At 64.9% G+C, this 18,941-nt stretch overlaps 1 protein-coding gene across 1 annotated transcript in view; it reads right to left on the bottom strand.

Annotated features, from left to right (window-relative positions):
- Nucleotides 1–18,941, bottom strand: part of SDK2 (sidekick cell adhesion molecule 2) — a 49,863-nt gene that overhangs the window by 5,006 nt on the left and 25,916 nt on the right. The window contains 37 exon segments of the mRNA XM_050908647.1: nucleotides 319–505; nucleotides 1,251–1,366; nucleotides 1,555–1,590; nucleotides 1,593–1,655; nucleotides 1,938–1,994; nucleotides 2,708–2,843; nucleotides 2,989–3,059; nucleotides 3,207–3,310; nucleotides 3,535–3,736; nucleotides 3,825–4,019; nucleotides 4,355–4,453; nucleotides 4,675–4,864; nucleotides 5,090–5,205; nucleotides 5,288–5,525; nucleotides 5,682–5,832; nucleotides 5,923–6,032; nucleotides 6,110–6,231; nucleotides 6,321–6,512; nucleotides 6,722–6,820; nucleotides 7,082–7,277; nucleotides 7,991–8,034; nucleotides 8,037–8,105; nucleotides 8,427–8,608; nucleotides 8,702–8,842; nucleotides 8,924–9,071; nucleotides 9,279–9,415; nucleotides 9,521–9,697; nucleotides 9,968–10,070; nucleotides 10,361–10,528; nucleotides 10,708–10,824; nucleotides 11,046–11,240; nucleotides 11,312–11,395; nucleotides 11,571–11,761; nucleotides 11,934–12,045; nucleotides 13,131–13,264; nucleotides 14,079–14,226; nucleotides 15,648–15,754. Coding sequence (XP_050764604.1) covers nucleotides 319–505; nucleotides 1,251–1,366; nucleotides 1,555–1,590; nucleotides 1,593–1,655; nucleotides 1,938–1,994; nucleotides 2,708–2,843; nucleotides 2,989–3,059; nucleotides 3,207–3,310; nucleotides 3,535–3,736; nucleotides 3,825–4,019; nucleotides 4,355–4,453; nucleotides 4,675–4,864; nucleotides 5,090–5,205; nucleotides 5,288–5,525; nucleotides 5,682–5,832; nucleotides 5,923–6,032; nucleotides 6,110–6,231; nucleotides 6,321–6,512; nucleotides 6,722–6,820; nucleotides 7,082–7,277; nucleotides 7,991–8,034; nucleotides 8,037–8,105; nucleotides 8,427–8,608; nucleotides 8,702–8,842; nucleotides 8,924–9,071; nucleotides 9,279–9,415; nucleotides 9,521–9,697; nucleotides 9,968–10,070; nucleotides 10,361–10,528; nucleotides 10,708–10,824; nucleotides 11,046–11,240; nucleotides 11,312–11,395; nucleotides 11,571–11,761; nucleotides 11,934–12,045; nucleotides 13,131–13,264; nucleotides 14,079–14,226; nucleotides 15,648–15,754 — 4,937 coding nt within the window.

Genomic DNA, 18,941 nt, shown 5'->3' with positions numbered 1-18,941 from the left:
CCGCGCACAGCTCAGGGAAGGAGTCTCCTTCTCCTTGTCTCTCCTCCTGAGACTTCATCGTTCTCAAGTCTCAGCCAAGATCTTCACCTCCATGTTCCCCCCCCCAGCCCATAAACCCTCTGGGGTGAGCCCAGGGCAGTCTCTGCTCAGGACTGCAGGACTGGGAGCTGGGGTATGGCTGGGATGAAGGGGCATCACCCGAGGATGTCACTGGAGCTGGACCCATGGAAACACCACCCCGCAGAGCCCAGGGGCAGGAGGATCTGGATGCGACTGTGCTGAGCAAAGGGCTGGGGGCAGCCGTGCCGCGGGCCCCACCTGCCTGCTGTGTCCTCCCCTTGACGGGGGGGCTGCGGGGTCCATCTCCTGCAGCATTGAAGGCGGCGACGCTGATCCAGTACGAGGTGTACCCCGTCAGGTTCTTCAGCTTCACCTCGTTCTCGGGCAGGAAGAGCGTCTTCACCCGCGTGCTCTCGTTCTGGCGCTGGGCCTCCCAGAAGTGGATCTGCAGGAGGAGAAGGAGGCATGGAGACCTGGCTGATGCACAGATCCGGCCCATCTCGCCTTCCCCCACACCCTTTGCTATGCCCAAACACCCGGCACAGCCCTGTCCGGGCTCCTAAGCCCCCATGTCCCAGAGTGGCTGGGGGCTCTGAGCATGCCAGAAGGATGGGAATGGCTTTTCCTCCAGGACGGCGCCAGGCTGTGCTGGGTATCAGACACGAACCCCAGCTTGCAGTTCGCTCAGGGCCCAGCATCACTGTGCTGCAGACCAAGCGCGCTGAGATCACCTTTGAGCTGTGCCTAATTCGCAAAGGACGGGGCTGAGCAGAAGGAATCGCCATGGATGTGGCCAAAGGGGTGCTTAGAGCATGGGGCTGGGCAGCCCCGCAGCACCCCGGGCAGCACCCCCGGCAGCACCCCCGGGCAGCACCCGAGGACCGACGGCGCCACCTGCCGCCCCTCGGCCGCTCGGCACCGGGATGGGACACCCGGCATTGGGACACCCGGCATCTCCCTGCGACACCCTGCATCTCCCCAGAATCCCTTCCCCAACGGCATGCATAGCATCTCCCAGGGCACCCAGCATCTTCCAGGCACCCAACATCTCCCCAGATCCAACACCACACATAGCATCTTCCAGGGGAGCTCAGCACCCCTCAACGACACCCAGCATTTCCCCAGGGCACCCTGTGTCCTCCCAAGGAACCCAGCACCTTCCAGGGCGCCCAGGTGACAGGGAGCGGTACCTTGTAGCCCTGGATGTCCCCGTTCTGGCTCTCGGCGGGTGGTGGTTCCCAGGTGACATCCAGCTGGGTGGCCGTGGCCGCCTGCACCGCCACGTTCTGTGGCGCGCCGGTGGGCACTGTGCCGAAGGAGGGGACAGTGTCACAGTCCAGCCAGGACCAGGGAGGGGAAAGCCCCCCCCCGATATGGGGGATGCACTGCCTTGTCTTGGCACGAGTGTGGGGTACCAGGGCAATCGAGCCCCCTCCCCGCAGCTCCCAGCCGTGGGCAGCCCCTCGCAAGGCAGGGCCGTGCTGCCGGACTCACCCGCTTCGCCCACAAAGACCTCCTGGGGGGGGCTGGGGGGCCCTCGCCCACGGCATTGTACACGCTCATGCGGATCTCGTAGCGCCGGTGCTTGCTCAGGTCTGCGGGGGGAAAGGGGAGAAGGGGTGAGCAGAGCTCTCCCTGTGGCCAGCGGTGTGGGGGTCCTGCTACCCCCGGGGGACCCGGCAGAGCCCCCCTCGCTGGGGGGGCTTCCCAAGGAGCACCAGGAGCGGACAGGCAGAGGTGTCCCTGGGCGCAGGGCATTCGGCTCACCTCGTTCACCCCGCAGCACAGGCAGGCGGAGGGGAGGGACACACAGGGGGGTGGCAGTGGGGAGGACACGCACGGGGAGGCAGGAAGGGGCAGGGGGAGCGGTGACTTACTGTCCAGCTCGTACTGGGTGAGGGAGACCTCGCTGAGGTTGTGCACGGCGTAGACGGCTGGGCGGCACGGGGCAGGGAGAGCAGGCAGCCGGTTAGTCCCACATGCAGCATGGGTGGGCTCCCGCCTCTGAGCACCCACCCCAGCACAGCTGCCCACCCCAGGGTGGGCCAGGGGTCCCCTGCAAGGGCCCTGTCACCCCCAGGTGCCAACAGGGCTGTCACAGCACCAAGGAGCCTTTCTGTCCTCCAGCCCCATCCCCTGAGTGGCACGAGCCGGATCCGGGCATCGGGGTCTCCATGGCAGTCCGACCGCGGCTGAGAGCGGTGGACGGGGCAAGGTCCGGTCTTGGGCTCTGCCCTTGGCACTCGTGTCCCTGCTGTCCCCAGAGTGGATGTGACCCCGTTCCCTTCGGGGTCTGAGGACAGCAGCACACCCAGACACACACAGCGGGACGTCACACAGACACCCATGTTAGGTGCAGACACGTGGACAGCCACGCTACACGGACACGGAGGCTGAGCACAGTGGGGCTGAGCACAGTGACTGAGCCAGCAACATCACAGACAAGTGCGTTAGGGACCACGGACCTGGTGGGACGAGGGGGCCGGTGACAGCTCCACGGGGCACAGCCTGACCCTGACAGCTCCAGGCTGGTACCTGGGAGAGGCCACGGAGCGCAGGATGCTGCCCTGCCCTGTCCTCCACCCACCACCACTGGGCCACCTCCCAGCCACACGTCCCCAGGCTCGGCAGGGCTGCAAGCACTCACGGGTGAGCTCGGCCCACGTGGCACCGGGGTTGCCGATGCCGCGCAGGGTGAAGCCGCGCAGGCTGTCATACACCAGCTCGCGATAGCGGAGGCGGAAACCCAGCAGGACCCCGTTGATCTTGTCCTCGGCTGGGGGCTGCGTGGAGAGGACAGTGAGGGGCTGCTCCGACCCGGAGGTCCCCAGCACCCCGAGATGGCTGTCACCAGTACACCTCGGTGCCACCTCCCAAGGGGGCGGGTGGCCAGTCCTGCGACACCCCGCAAGGCAGAGGGGACAGTACCTGCCAGCGGATAAGCACCGACGTGGTGGTGTGCGGGGTGACGGAGAGGATGGTGGGGGCTTCCTCAGGGGCTGCAGGAGAGAAGCAGCTGGTGAGGCTCCGGAGATGCCCGGGCACGGGCGGATGCCCAGGCAGGGGGGAATGCCCTGGGCACAGGGGGATGCCCAGGCAGGGGGGCACCCCCTCTCCCTGCCCCAAGAGCCGCAGCCTGCTCTGACCCGCCTGCAGGGTGGTGAGCGACTCTGACTCCTCACTGTACTCGCTGTCCCCGATGTCGTTCGTTGCCTTCACGCGGAACTTGTAGGAGGTGAAGGGCTTCAGCCTGGTTGGAAGCAGAGTGGGGTGGCGATGGTGAGGCCGGTGGATGACCCTGTGAGCCACCCTCCCTCCCGCAAGGCACATTGGCTGGTGCTTCCCAACCCTGGTGCAAGCACTCATTGTCGGATGGGGAAACTGAGGCACAGGGTAACTGCCCAAAGCAGAGCCCATCATCTCCCCGGCTCCCCATCGCACCATGGCACCGTTGAGGGCCAGCCCGTGCCTCACCTGTCCACGACGAAGGCGGTGGCGTTGCGGCTGACGGAGGCAGAGTGCAGCGCCCACTCGCCGTCGGGCAGCTCGCGGGTCTGCACCGTGTAGTAGCGGACGGGGGAGAGGCCGTCGCTGCCCGGCTCCCAGGAGAGCAGCACGCTGCGGGCTCGCACCTCCTCCTGCTGCGCCAGCGGCTTCCCGGGGGGCTGTGGGCGGTCTGGGAGAGGCGAGGGGCTTGGGAGCACCATGGGCATGCCGCAGGCACGCACAGCCCCCCGCCGTGGGCTGGACCCCCCCGCCATTACCTCTTTTCTCCGTGGTCACCACGAGGGCTTCGGCCGCCTCGCCCCAGCCCTTGCGGGTCTGCGCTGCGATGCGGAAGAGGTAGGTGGCCTCAGGCTGGAGACCGGTGGCCGTGTACTGCCGGGCGCTGGGCTCCAGCACCTCCACGGCGGCCGCGTTGACTGTGGTGGTGTTGAGGCGGTGGGTGACCTGGTACGCTGCGGGGAAGGGAGCGGCACGGTGGGGCTGGCGGAGGGGATACCATCCTGGGCTTCCCCCGTGCATGCCTCCCTCCTCCATCCCTGCCCACGCACAGGGCCAGAAACGAGGGGGTTTTGGCTCCCTGCACGGGGGAGCTCACACACAGCCAGGGACCCAGCAGAGCCTGCCGAGTAGGGAAACTCCAGCCCTGGGGGCAACAGGCTCTGAGATGCTCAGGGGATCTCAGGGAGCTAGTCTCTGCCTCCCCATGCCGATCCCTGCTCCCACGGGACCTCTGCCCTCCTCTGCAGAACATCCTGGCACGGCACAACCAGGATGGCTCCCCACCTACCCAGGATGATGCCGTTGGGTGCCGCGGGTGGCTGCCAGATGAGCCGCACCAAGGTGGTCCTCACTTCGGGGAAAAGGATCCCCACGGGAGGCCCGGGCACTGGAGAGAGGAGAGATGGGCTTCACCGGGGAGTGCACAAGTGCGTGCAAAGTGCCAGTTCCCATCCCCTGGGAATGGGAGCCCTGGGTGCCCTGGTCAGGGGGGAGAGGGATAGCCCCAGGAAACAGGGATAGGATGGGATAGGATGGGAAGGCCTTGGGCATCCAGGGGACCCCCCAGCCCATTCGGGTCTCTCTGCCCATCCAGGTGCTGTTACGCACCGTCATCTAGCGTCCGCTCAAGGATGGGTGGCCGGCTGGGCACACCGTCACCCATCCTGGTGAAGGCCAGCACACGGATCTCGTACAGCGTGTATTTGCCCAGCCCGGTCAGCTGGGCGCTGCGGGAGGCATTGCCCTCCGCCAGCCAGAACTGGGCACGCGCATCTGACTCCTTCTCCTTGTACATCACCTGCAACAGACCCCGTGTGACACGGCCGGGCCACAGCCCCGGGATGGAGCAGCGTGGCAAAGGCTGGCACAGACGGGCACAAGCGCAACCGGGGACCTGGCAGTCTGCAGGGTGATTCCCCCCAGGGAAAGCCATGCTTCCCAGGTCTGCAGGTGAGGCTGGCAGGGCACGGGCAGGGCTGCAGGCAGGCAGAGCCACAGCGCCGGGGTTGGGGTAGGTGCTCACCTTGTAGCCCAGGATGAGGCCGTTGCAGTCTGCCTCAGGGATGTCGCTCCATCGGACCAGCATGCTGCTGGAGGAGGTGGCCAGCACCGACACGTTGCTGGGGCCGGAGGAGGGCACTGGAGTGGGGGATGAGAGTTGGGGTCAGTGGCCGGATCCAGTCGGGATGGGTGCCCAGCGCTGCGGGGTGGGCAGCGGTACCTGACTCCCGGGTGCGTCCCACCACCGAGTGGCTCCAGGGCCCCGAGCCGATGGCGTTGAAGGCTTGGACCTGCACCCGGTACTCAGTCCACTCCTCCAGATCCTCAATGGTGTACTCCCGCTCCACGCGGTCGTGGATGACGTGCACCACCGGCTGCCCTCGCCCGTCCGAGCGCGCGTACCGGATCTTGTAGCCCACGGAGTCGGGGTTCCCGTTGTACTCCTGCTCCAGGAGGGGCTGGCCCCAGCCGGCAGAGATGGGCACCGTCACTCCTGAGCTCCCGCAGCCACCCCCCAGCTCCATCCCCCCTCGGCTCTTCACCCTCCTGCCTGTCCCCATGAGCCCCGTGCCCACGGGCACAGACCCCCCCCAGAGCCATGGTCCCCCCCTCACCATCCAGCGCAGCCACAGGCTGGTCTCGCTGGCTGTCCGCAGGGTGACATTGGCAGGTGCCATGTCCGGGGGGGCCTGCAGGGTCTGGATCCTCCGGGAGGGCAGGCTGGGGGGGCTGGTGCCCACGATATTCACCTGCCGCATGCGGAAACTGAGGGAGGAGAGGGTGGGGGTCACGGCGGGGGACGAGAGGGCTCCAGTCCCCTGGGGACGATGCCACGGCACCATCCTGGCCACTCGCCTGTAGTAGGTGTAGGGCTTCAGGTTGGGCACCTCCATGGAGCGGGCGTCGGGCTCATTAGCCAGCTGGTGGACGAGCCCCCACTCTTCAGCCTCGCCGCTCTGGCCCACCTGCGGGATGGGAGTGGGGTGAACTGCCCCCCTGGCACCCCCTCAACACCCCCCGCCCCGCCAAAGCCACCCCGTACCTGTGCCTCCACCTGCCAGCGGGAGATGGAGGTTTTGCCGTCGTAGCCCGGGCGAAACTGGAGGGTGACGGAGCGGGGTCCGATGTTGGAGATGCCCAGGTTGGTGGGGGCACCAGGGAGCTCTGTGGGGAGAGGGCAGGGTGGGTGGCACCGGCCGCTCGCCCCCAGCACCGCCCGCAGCCCGTTGGCATCCCCGTGCTGCCGCGCTCACCTGGCGGCACCCCCGAGGAGATGGTGGAGGAGGAGACCTGGCCCTGGCCCTTGGAGGTCATGGCAGCCACCTCGATGGTGTAGGTGGTGAGGGCGGTGAGGCCGGTGACGCGGTACTCCAGGGTGACATTGGGCAGGTAATGGGTCACCCGCGTGTTGGTGCGGTTGTACTCCTCCCAGGAGATCCGGTAGCCTGAAACGTGCCCCGTGCCATCAGCCCCCATCATCGCCCACCCCGAGGAGCTGAGTGGGGCCAGGGGGAGATGCTGCGGGGTGGGAAGGGGACCAGGGGGAGATGCTGCAGGGTGGGAAGGGGACCAGGGGGAGATGCTGCAGGGTGGGAAGCTGCGGGGTGGGAAGGGGGCCGATGCAGGAGCCGGGTACCCACCGGTGCTCCCTTACCCGTCAGGATGCCGTTCTTCTCCAGCGGCTCCTGCCAGCTGACTTTCAGGGACGTGTCCAAGATATCGCTGAAGCTGAGATGTCCCACGGGGCCAGGCACTGCCCAAAGACACCCAGCTCAGCACGCAGCCGCGCACCTGAGAGCGGGAGCCCTCGGCACCCACAGGACCCCCGCAAGGAGTGAGCGTGGAGGGGGCTCCCCTTGGATGGGGCTTCCCAGGGCTCGGCGGCACCCCCGTTCCACGTCCCCACCGGCAGCACCAGTGGGACCAAGTCCCCCGTCTCGGGGCTGCTCCCACCCTCCCCGGGAGCCGCATGTGGGCAGGGTCCGTCCCGCGGGAACGCAGAGCCTCCCCGTACCGTCCTCGTGGGTGCGCACCAGCTGGGGGGGGCTGCGCGGGCCGTCCCCTGGCGTGGTGAAGCACAGCACTGAGGTGAAGTACTCGGCGAATTTCCGCAGCCCCGCCACGTAGCCCACGTGGACGCTGTCCTGGAAGTTGGGCCGCACCGTCACCACCGTCGCCTCCTCCTCGTGCTCCGGCTCCCAGGCAATCAGCTGCGGGAAGAAGGCGCTGGGACAATGATGCCGGGTACCGGCGTCCCCACCGCACACATCGGTACCACAAACACCGTCCTCCGGGCACCTCCGGCCTCCCCTTATTTATTCAGAGTTGATTAAATAACAATTAACGGTGCAGGGAACACTTGATGCCTTTAACAGCGCGTGTTTACCCGTACAAGCCGATACAGAGCGCACGCTTTGTGATTAACTCCCATTGATAACAGCGCGTAATAGCCCACTCGCCTGTGTTTAGGAGGGATGTCTGGGCATTTAATTGGTATTGTGCAAGATAGCCTATAGCAACTTAATTAAATACTAATTAGGCCCTAAAAATACTAATCAAAAATACTAAGTGGCATTTAATAAGAATGTTAAATATCCTACTTGCTCTGGTTATCTCATTCAGCGGCAATTAAATTCCTGAACTTCTTTTGAGTGGATTAAGAAACAAGTTTAATGTTTTAATTCAATTTCATTAATGTAAATTTGAATTAATTGCAATTTGGAATTAATTAAAGAGCATGGGAGATTCCAAGCCCATGCAACTGTTAAATCTCAGTAAGTATTATTTTAACAGTCAGGCTGGAACCAATGAAAATCTGGGGTTTCGGCAAGGAGGAGTCGAGCCAGTTTGTGAAGGTCAGCCGAGGAGTTTCCCCTCCCCGGCTGCCCTGTTTTTGGGGACACCCACGGGAATCGCCACTCACCTTGTACCCCTGGTTGATGCCGTTGATGAACTGGGGGCTGGGGGGTTCCAGGTGAAGCGGATGGTGGTGGAGTTGGTGGCCTCGGTCTGCACGTTCCCCGGGGGCACCGTGGGGACTGCCGGGATGAAGGGATGGCTCGCAGCGGCTCCAACTCCGTGAGGTCCCCTCCATCGGCCAGGCGTCAGCCCCTCGGGAGCGTGGGCACCCACAGCGGGGAGGACCCCGGGCACCCAGGGTGGTGCCCCAAAACACCCCTGGCTGGGCCAGCCCTGCCCTGGCTCTGCAGCCCCTGCTCATCCCTCCCCAGCAGGTCCCAGTCCCCCTGGGACCCCAAAACCCATCCTCCTGCACCCAGTCCCCAACACCCCCACGGCACAGCCTGTCGCTGTTGGGGCGAACGCCAAGTTCCTGCCCGCCCCTGCCCGTCCCTGCCTACCTCCCTGCAGCGTCCACTCGGTCACCTTCATGCTGTACACCCCGAGGCCGGCACTGTTGTACGCCGCCACCTCGATCTCGTAGTTGGTCCAGATGATGAGGTCCTCCAGGAGCAGGTTGTTGACGTCGGCATTGGTGATGTTCTTGAACTGGTAGCCCACGGGCAGCCCGGCCAGGCAGTACCTGGGGACCAGGGACTGTCAGAGCTGCCGGCGTCCCCACCAGCACCCTGGAATACTGGGGACGGGGCACCCGCGCTCCCCCGCCGGTGCCTACCGGATGATGTAGCCCTTGAGGACACCATTCTGGTGGCTCTCGGGGGGCGGCTGCCACTGGATCATGATGGACTGGTTGGTGCGGCCGCTGGCGATGACATTCTGGGGGGGCGCAGAGGGGGGCTCCTCGGGCAGGGACACCCTGTGGAGGACGAGGCCGGGGTGAGCACCCAGGGCTGCTGGCCCCCCCGGGACCCCCCCCCCCCCCCGGGACATGGCTCACCTCTCCGTGTCCTTGCTGAACTGCCCCCTGCCCACGTCATTCACGGCGCAGAGGCGGAACTGGTAGGAGCGAGCGGGGACCAAGCCCCGCACCGCCACCGACGTCGACTCGGGGTCCACGCTGGCCAGCAGCACGGTCCAGGGCGCGTCTGCGGGGGAAAAAGGGGGGGCAGCGGGGTGGATGACCCGACCTGCACGACACCAGGGTCCCCTACCCAGCTAATGAGTCCCGTGGTCCCCAAGCTCCCCACAGCATCCCTTGCCCACTGCCCCCAGGTGATGCCAGAGACCAGACTTTGCCGGGTGCCAGCCTAGCCGGTGCCAGCAGTGCCGGGGAGGTGGGAGCAGCCCCTTACTGTTCTCGGAGACCTCCACGACATAGCGGAGCAGGGGGCTGTTGCCATCAAAGGGCTTGGCCCAGGTGAGGTTGATGGCCCGCTTCTCCAGGGGGCTGAGGGCGGCCACGGGGCTCTCGGGGGCGTGGGGGAGCTGCCTGGACAGGGGGGTTAGGGAGGGGGGCGGTTAGGGAGGGGGCACAGCCCAGGGCGTGGGGTGTCGGCGGGGATGGGGGGGGGGGGGGGGCAGGGGAGGGTCTCACCGGACGCGGAGGTGGGCGCTGCGCGAGTCGTTGCCCCCGGCCGAGACCACCTTGCAGGTGTAGGTGCCGATGTCGCCTGACCAGGTCTGGGAGATGTGGAGGGTGCCCATCTCGTCCAGGCGCACCCGCGGGCCACTCTCCGGGCTCAGCAGCACCCCATCCTTCTCCCAGACGTACCTGAGCCGGGGGGGGGGGGGGGGACGGACCCAGGAGTGCTGGCACCCTGCAGCCCCCCCACAAGGAGAAGGGACCAGGGGTCCCATCGGTGTGCCGAGCTCCCCGTATGCAGGGCACCAGGTGGCACTGCAGGACCAGCAGCGCAGGGCTGGGGATGGCAGCACGCACCATCTGCCCGCTCCCTCCCCAGGAATGCAGGCAGCGGTGATGGCAGGCAGGCAGCCTGGGGGTGCCTGGACCCCCCAACCCTCCCAGCCCTGTCGCACACACCTGACGTCCACACTGGGGTCGTGGGTGACCCCGCAGCTCATGACAGCCTTGGTCCCCTTGATGACGCTCTGGTCCTGCGGTGGGTCGGTGATACGTGTCCTTGCTGGGGGGGGGGACAGAATGAGCCACCCGCACTGGCCAGAGGGCTGCGGGGGTGGCATCGGCAGGGGACAGCCCAAGTTTGCACCCACACAAACCAACCAGCCACGTGCCAGAGCCCATCCTTGGCATCCCCAGAGAGCTCCATCCCGCACCATGCGTGGTGGGACGCAGCACCCAGCTGCCCACGGAGCTGGCCAGGGTCCATCCTGCACTGTGCACGCAGGCAGGGCGGCAGGCAGAGCCCGGCTGCCGCAGAGCCGGGTGACACGGGTGCGCTGGCAGGTGCCTTACCCCAGACGACCAGGTCGGCAGATGCCTCGTCCACGCCGCGGGAGTTGGTGGCCAGGCACGTGTAGGTGCCAGCATCGGCGAGGTGCGCAGGGCTGACGAGCAGGCTGCCCGACTCCAGCAGGGTGAAGCGCGGGAGCTGCACCGAGCCGCTGGCCAGGATCCGCTCCCCTGGGCGACACGGGGAGCCCCGTCAGCCCCCAGCGCCCCAGTAACCGGCCACAGAGCCCAGTGGCCACGGAGCTCAAAGAAGATGCCCTGGGGCCATGCGTACAGGCAGGGATGGGCAGGGCAGACACAGGGCTCGGAGGGCAGGCTTGCCCGCACCCCAGTGCCCCCAGCCCCTTTACCTTTCTGCCACGTGATGGCTGGGCGTGGAGCCCCCGAGGTCTCGCAGTTGAGGATTACGGACATGCCATCAATCACCGTGCTGTCCTGGGGACCCCTGGTGATGTTGGGGGCGATGCCTGCGGGGCAGAGAGATGCACAGCCCTCCCTGAAGCCCTTCCCGGTGCCCAGCCTGGAGCTGACCCACTTCTGGGGCATGGGGGAGTCCCATCCCCATGGGAGGGTTTCCTGGGGTCCCCGAGCCCCCCATGGAGCCCACCCAGGGGGTCCCAGGCACATCCCACCCACTACCCATGCAGGGCACCCTGGGCTCCAGGGTGGGGAAGGGGCTGGCACCTACTGGTCACGGCCAGGTACGTGGTGGTCTGCACCTCGCCGGCGGCGTTGCGGGCAAAGCACTGGAACATGCCGGTGTCGTCGGGGACCAGCCCGCTGATCTGCAGGCTGCCGTCCGCCAGGAGCTGGAAGCGGGAGAGCTTCTCCAGGCGGATGAGGGCAGCGTCCTTGTACCAGGCCATCTCGGGGGGAGGCACGCCTGCAAGGGCCGGGGCCACATCAGGCACGGGGCCGGGGCGGCACGGGGAGGGCGGCTGGGGAGCGGCTCACCTTTGGCTTGGCAGGGGATGGCCACCACCTTCTCCATCTCGGCCGTGATGTGCCTCTCCGGCTCCTTGGTGAACTGCGGCGGCTCTGCAAAGGGAAGCCCGGCAATAGGCAGGGGGTTGTGTTAGAGCCGGGGTCCTCCGGACCCACCGTCAAACCACCCCAGTGACTCCCGCCTGTCGCTTCCCATCTCAGCTCCGGGGCTGAGACCACCCCAACTCATTGCATGCGTGGTTTGGGCTGCATGCAGCCAGGTCCTCACCCAGGACGGAGAGGTAGGCGCCCTCAGCCACGGCAGGCACGCTGCTGCTGCGGAGCACGGCCTCGCACTCGTAGTAGCCGCTGTCGCTCAGCATGGGATTGAGGATGGTGAGCCGGCGGCTGTAGTCGCTGATGCCACTGGAGAGGGGCACCCCGTCCTTCTTCCAGATGATGTGCAGCTTGATCAGCGGCCTGGGGGGGCCAGGAGTATGTCGAGAGCCAGCCCCAGCCCCCCCAGACCCCGCCAAATCCCCACCTCACTCCATCCCGTGGAACCCAGGTGCCCTGGTGGGAAGGGACCTGGGGGCTGGGTGCCAACAGGGAGGTGGCCCATCCCCGTCCCGTCTGCCCCGATGCTACTCACCTGGCGTTGGCCACGCACTCCATGGTCACCTCCGAGGTGCCGGCCACCACACTGGTGTTCCTGGGTGGGACAATGATGGTGGGTGCGATGGGATCAGCCGGGCCACCCACATCTGGGGAAAAGGAGGCCAGAGGGACAGCCATCAGCACCCCCTGCCCCCTGCTCACCCCTGGGGCACCCCAGCCCCCAGCGAGGCTGATGGGGCACCCAAAGCCCTGCGCCCGCTCTGCCTGGCACGGAGGAGACGGAGGTGGCAGGGACCAAAGGGCCATGGGCTCTGCTCTCCTGCAGGAAGGACAGGCAGGTCCAGCCCATCACCTCGGCATCAGAGTGCCTTCATAGCTCTCCCTAAGCCCTCTCCTCCCGCGGGAGCCCGTGGCACCCCGCAGCACCAGCCCGGCCCCCAGCCTGCGTGGCAGCGCCGGCTAGCAGGGAGGAAGGAGAAGGGGAGTATATAAAACAAAATGATTGCGACAATAAAAAACCCTCATGTAGGCGCTGTAAAAATGTGATCGGCTTGAAAGCTGCTGATATAGCTGAATCCATAAACACGGGCTCCAGGTTGTTTATTACGCACCGGGACGCCGAGGTACAGCAAAACAGATTAATGGGGCAGGAGAGGAAGGGGGACAGGCAGAGCCCTCCGCGGAAAGGGATAAACCCCCCCAGGGAGCAGCAGGAGGGGAGATGGGATGAGAGTACCGGCAGGACTGATGCCACTTTGCGGCATCTTCCCTGGGATGGGCTGTCACCACCTGAACGGGGGCCGGCGGACCCTCGGCCAGGTCCTGCAGGGTCCAAGGGGACCGAAGGGATGGGGCCACAGGGGTGTCCCCCAGGCAGGGGCTGATCCGGAGCAGCATGGGCTGAGAGGGGAACATGGGCAGGAGCGGGGCAGGGTGTCCCGCAGCAAAGCTGCTCCCGTTGGGGCTACATTGCACCATCCCATCCCGCAGCCCAGTCCCAGGGCACGGCCGGATCCAGCCCCGGCAGCGGGGACGGAGAGGGGGGCTCTGTCCGTGATGCAATTAGCGCTTCCAGCACAGCCCAAAGTGCCTAAATAAATTTTGAGGCGGCTAAACTGTTAAGTCAGCAGAAGCCGGAGCCTCCGAAGAGATTTACTGCAAATTAAACTTGGGGGTGAGCCAGGCAGCGCAGGGGGAGCGGGGCCGGGGGGGCAATGCCCCCAGCACTCACTGGCCACGGTCAGCGTGATGGGCTGGCTCGTCTTGTTGTCCCCGTTCTTGTCATTCACCGCCTGCACGTAGTAACGTCCCGCATCCGGGGCCACCGTGGAGAGGATGACGAGGGTGTTCTCCAGCGTGATGGCTCTGCGGGGACGAGCGGGCAGCGCGAGATGGGGATGTGAACCCAATGGGGACACTGATGCAGCTAGCTGGGACCCTCGTTCCCCCACCCAGCACCCACACCGGCCTCAGGGCACCCACATGGGACAGGCATGACCCCCAGCCTTCCTCCCATCTGCCCCAGGCACCGGACCCCAGACCGGGGCTCGGCTTAGCCACTGGGCCAAGGCAACAGCCGGGACCGTGCCGGGACTGAGCCCCACACCCCCCCGTGCCAAGCAGAGCACATCGGGCAGTGCAGATTAATAGGATTTTTTTATTTTTTTTTATGGAACGATCTAATCTGCTGGAAACATAAAATGGTTTGGGGAATATATTTTTTTACCATTAAATATGAGATAAAGGAGTTTTATCTCCTCAATCCTGCTTTGCAAATAGAAAGGAGACCAGTTCAATTCCTGCATAATGTGGGTTACAAATTCAATTCCCGCACACTGCGTCTGCCAGCGCTGGGCTCGCCACTCCGGCAGCGCCGGGGCCTGCCGCAGCCCCACGGGACGCTTGGCACGCACACGTGTGCCATGCCTGGCTCCGTCACACCGGCTGCCGCCCTGGTGCATGCTGCGCCCCTTTCGCCTGCCTTCCTCCCTCTTATTTTAATTTTTTTTTTTAAAATCCATTTTCCTAATGACAAGCAGAGCCATTAGTCGCCAAGTCTGTCCCCGGGTTTTAGCACGATGCGCTCAAGACGTCTGTTAAACATCTTTATTGCAAGGACAATGGTAGCCGAGGGAAACGCAGCCCCCCCGGATGCTGGGGGGATGCCGGGGGTACTCACATGCGGCTGCTGGGGGAGATCTTCCGGCCGTCGCGAAACCAGGTGACCTGGGGCTGGGGGAAGCTGGCGATGCGGGGCGCACGGATGACGGCCGCCTCCCCGTGGGACACGCTCTGCTGCGTCTCGCTGTCCTCGAAGCTCCCCATGTCTGCAAAATGTGCGGGAGAACCACGTCAGGGGCTGGGAAGGGGCTGGCAACACACCTGGGGACCCCGCAGGGTCCGGCCCCGGGTCCGGCCGGGGAGCAGGCTGGAAGCTATAGGGATGGGCTCCCCCAGGAGATGCAGAGGGGCTACCCGGGGGTCTGCTCCCTGCTCCCCTCCTCGGCTGGGGTGGCTCGGCTGGCACAGGGCATGGGATAGCGGTGGGCATGCTCCTGCATGCCCGGGGCTGCACTCATACCAGGATCCATCCCTGCAGTACCCGGAGCTGCAACAGTCCCATCGCCCGTACGCCAGACCGGGGACCCCTGCCCACGTGTCCCCCACCAAGGATGGGGTGCAGCCACAGCAAGGAGGGCTCAGTCCCGGGGCTCCCCAGCATCTCTCCCTGCCCCAACGCACGGCCCAGCGCCGGGAGCATCCTGGCATGACCTTGGCTCCGTGGGCAAGGTCGGGGCACCCGCTGCCTCCGTCCTGCCCAGCCGCTCGCAGGCTGGAAGCGCACAGCAGTTGAGGAAAGCAGAGGGAAGCAGGGTGCATGGAGAAGGGGGGCAGGGGATTTTTATTGACTTCCCTTAATTGCTGTAATTAAAAACATGTAAAGAATCTTTTTTTAACGACTTTGCCATTATCATTAGTTGTTAGCACAGCTGCCTTATTAATTTCTCATTAGCATCTTGATTTGTCATTGCTCCTTAGGAAGGGGTTTAAGGGGATGGGACTGGGGGCATCCCAAAGGGAAGGGGTGACAGAGAGAGGCAAGTCCCCCAGGCACAGAGCCAGCATCCCGGGCCTCAGCACCCTCCTGTCCTGCTTAAACCCCCCGTGGTGCCTCTGCATCACCCCCCAGCACAGACCCCCGAGGTCTGGCCCATCCCACTCAGGTCCGCTCATTCGCAGGATCCGTGCCGAGCCGTGGCAGTGGCACCCGGGACCGAGCTGCCAGCCCGGCTTGCCCCTGCTCCTGCGCTGACGGATGCGGCCGCTCGGCCCCGCACGCTCCTGTTTGCTTTCCGTAACGATTATAAACAGTGTTTGCTTTCAGCACTCCACGCAGCCGGGGAGGAGCAGGGCTGCTTTCACGCTGCAAAGTATTTCACCTCCCGCAGCGAGCCGGAGCCACCTGCCCGGATGCGGTGCTGCGGGCTTCCCGGCCCCGGCACTCTCTGCCTGCACCCTGCGCTCTGCCCTGCCCGTGGGGTGCCCCCCTGCACCCCAACCACCACAGTCTGACCGGGCAGTGGGAGCAGCAGAGGCAGCAACAGCCCCGTCCCTGCCAGCATCGCCCCAGGGATGCTCCAGACTCGCGTGTGCTGGCCACGGGCTGCACCAATGTCCGAGCCGTCCCGCAGGGCTGGGGTGCTGGGTGTCCCCAGCCGGTCCCCTGCCGAGCAGGGGTGTCACTTACAGGCCACCTGCACCTCGGTCTGGCGCTGCAGCAGGGCTCCCATCCGGTTGCGGACAATGCAGCGGTAGAAGCCGGCGTGCGTGCGGTCCAGTGATGTGATCATGTACCTGCGGGAGAGAGGAGCCACCTCAGCGGTTGGGGGGACATCCAAGTCACCGTCACGGCCCTCGGGAGAGGCTGCAGGTCCTACACAAGCCCCCCATTTACTGCTGGGCAGCAACCCCTGAGCCAGGAGCTGGAGGTGTGTGTACGCGCACGTAGGTGCATGTCCGTGCAGACACGTACATGCGTGCACACACACACACACACACGCGCACGTGTGCACGCTGGGGAGACAACACAGTGTCCCTCGCTGCCGCAGAGGGACGCGCGGCCACGCACACAGGAGGTGCTTTCACCACACCACGCAGGCGGCACGAGCTGGTAGCCGTCACCCACCCGGTGCAGGGGGTGGATGGTGACTCACCGCCGCGAGCAGGAGGCGCTGGGCAAGTGGCTTCGAGCTGTCCAAAGCGGAGGCAGCTGCCGGCGACCCGGCACCCGCTGTCCTGACCCCTGCACCGAGCCCCGGTGGTGCGCAGCAGAGGCTCGCCGGGGTCTGCCGGTGTCACTCTGCCTCGGCCCTGCATGCGGCCGAGCCCAGCACCGCTCCAATTAGCCGGGGCTGAGCCGCCTTATCATCCCCAGTGGCTGCTCTTATCAGCCACCAGCGCCAGCAGCTGATAAGCAGATAAAGGAAATAACCACATCTCGATTCGCCCACCGCCCCCGAGCATCGCCCCCGTCCCGAAGCCAGACCCCGCTGCCACCAGACCTCCCCGAGCAGTCCCCACTCCCAGGAGGGATGCAGGCGCTCCTGCTCCATCACCCCCCAAAACAGGCTGGACCTTCCCACACCGGCCTCGCAGGTGGGCAACCCTGGGGGGGACGGGCAGGCACCGCAGCATCGCCTTCCCCGATGGGGAGCGCTTCAAGATAAAGCAGAAAGGGAATAAATAACCAAGCACAACCCTCCTTGCCCAAAATCTAATCTTGCATTAAAACATGCCGGGGGCTGTTTCAGCAAAGCTTTGTTTGTTCTTTCGATAACTAAGCGTAAATTAAACTTTCATAAGACACAAGGAGCACGTCCCCTCTGCCGGGAAGCACGACGGGCCCCTGTGCCCACCCTCCTCGGTGTGGGAGATGGTGCTGGGGACACGGGGCTCCCGCCTCGCCCAGTGGCACCGCTGAGCCGGGGTGGGCACGGCAGGGCTGGCATCAAACCCGCTGCCGACACCCACCCACGTGGCGTGCCGGGGGTCACCCGTGCTCGCGGGAGAAGGGAGGATGCCCTTTGGGAACGAGTCCTTGAGTGCCACGGCTGATATTTAAAAATGATCCCCAGAGGCTTTAAATAAGATATTTCAATTCCAGGGAGCTGTCAGGAACTGATGCGGACACCAGGAATAATGGGCCCGCTCTCCTTGTGGTGTCCTCGTTAATAAATCACATGCACACACTGTGACTCCTAAATACACACATGCACGCAGATGGACGGACGGACGGACACTCGCTGATGCTCACCTGCCCGCTCAGCAGCGGAGGGGCACGCGTGGTCCCCACACAGCCCCCCTGCGCATCCCCCTGCCACGTCCTCGCTGCCACGTCCCCTCCAAACCCTCATCCCGGGAAGGGGCCAGTGCAAAGCCCCCGGCACAGCCCATGAGCCGCCCTGTGGGACCCAAACCGCCCCCACCCTTGGGGCTCACGCGCACCCACACACAAAGCACCCACCGATGCACAGCCCCACTGCAGCGCCTTGTCCCCACACACTGGGAGCCAGGACACCTCTGTGGGCACGGGGAGCCTTCGCCCCCCGTGATGGGGACACCCCTGCAGATCCAATTAAGGGGGCCTGGTCCCTGCGCCCCCCGAGCCGGAGGAGCTGCTAAGGAGCCGAGCTTTTACACACACCTCAGCGGCTGAAAATAGCCTGGAGAAAGGAAATCAATTACCGGGCGCAGCCTGGCCCGCAGTCATTAACCAAATACGAACAGAGACTTTGTTCTCTGCCGCTCGGTTTCCGCGGAGGCTTTTTTTTTATCCAAGACCGCTCTGATTTGATTTCCTTCCCCCCCATCACGCCTGGCTGTAAGGGGACAGTGACCAATTTCACCCCCTCGCAGGGGGATGTGCTGTGGGGCAGGAGGAGGGGTGAAGCATGCAGCCCCAGCGCCCCACGCACCCCCCCAGTTTGAGCAAGCAGGAGCAGCCACGAGCCACAGCCACGGCTGCTCCTCTGTGGCCAGGAGCTCCCGGCTCTGCCGTACCACGCAAGCAAGCAGCCCCTCCACCTGGGGCCGATCTTGCCGCCCAGGGCCCGCGGGCACTGCTCCAGCCGGGTGGCTTTGCCCATCCGCCAGCCTGGAGGCGTGTTTTGCACCGCTCGAGCCGGGACAGAGGTCTGGCCACGCTCCCGGAGCAGCCCTTGCTGCTGACTCTGCTGTTTCAGGGGCTTGTTTGGTTTGTTTGTAAAGACGGAGGTTGACAGGGCATTGTCTGTGGGGAAAAGCACTTCCGAAGCGAGGACTGACCCGCGCTTCAAAAAAAATGCACTGATGGAAAACAGCAGCGGTCTCCAGGCTCGGTCAGGAAGCGGCTGTGCCACGCTCGGCCCCAGGGTCAGGAGGGGGCTCCAGAGCCAGAAGCTCTGTGCCAGGGGACCAGCGGGTTTGCAGAAGCAGCCGGCTGGCGGAAGGCTTTGGCATTGGATTGATCTGACAGATGGACAGGCTGCACGTCGGGAACGACGACCTCCCCATCCATCCACCCAGCAGCTCCACCATGGCGAGGCAGGGCAGGGCACGGCACCACGATCAGCCATAACCCCCCCTCGCCATGCAACCCTGGCAAGGCACTGGCAGCACCGATACGCTCGGCACGCCGGGCTGCACGCACCACCTTGTTACGGTAAGGTTGCTCATGGTGCCGCGAGGCCCCTGTGCTTCGGCAGCGATGCCCCAGCCCTGGCTGATGCTCCTGGCTCTATTATTGTAGGGTTGCTGAGAAGCATGGGGCTGACGCTGCCGAATTATTATTAGATTGAGGGGGTGGAGAGGGGCCAGGAAAAGCATCAGCCAAAGGATTTGATCCATCAAATTGAAAACCAGAAGAGTGCAGAAATCTGTGTGGTTCTTCCAATGTCGCCCAGTAACAGCAACAGCTGGATCGGATTTTGGATATAAGCACATTGGCACGGTCCCCTTTGATTAATATCCTGTATAACGACTAATTAATTCTAGAGGGGACATG

This window comes from Gymnogyps californianus, chromosome 19, assembly GCF_018139145.2.
Source record: "Gymnogyps californianus isolate 813 chromosome 19, ASM1813914v2, whole genome shotgun sequence".
Taxonomy (NCBI): domain Eukaryota; kingdom Metazoa; phylum Chordata; class Aves; order Accipitriformes; family Cathartidae; genus Gymnogyps; species Gymnogyps californianus.
Note: the sequence above shows the minus strand (reverse complement) of the source record. Positions and strands in the feature narration are given on the sequence as shown.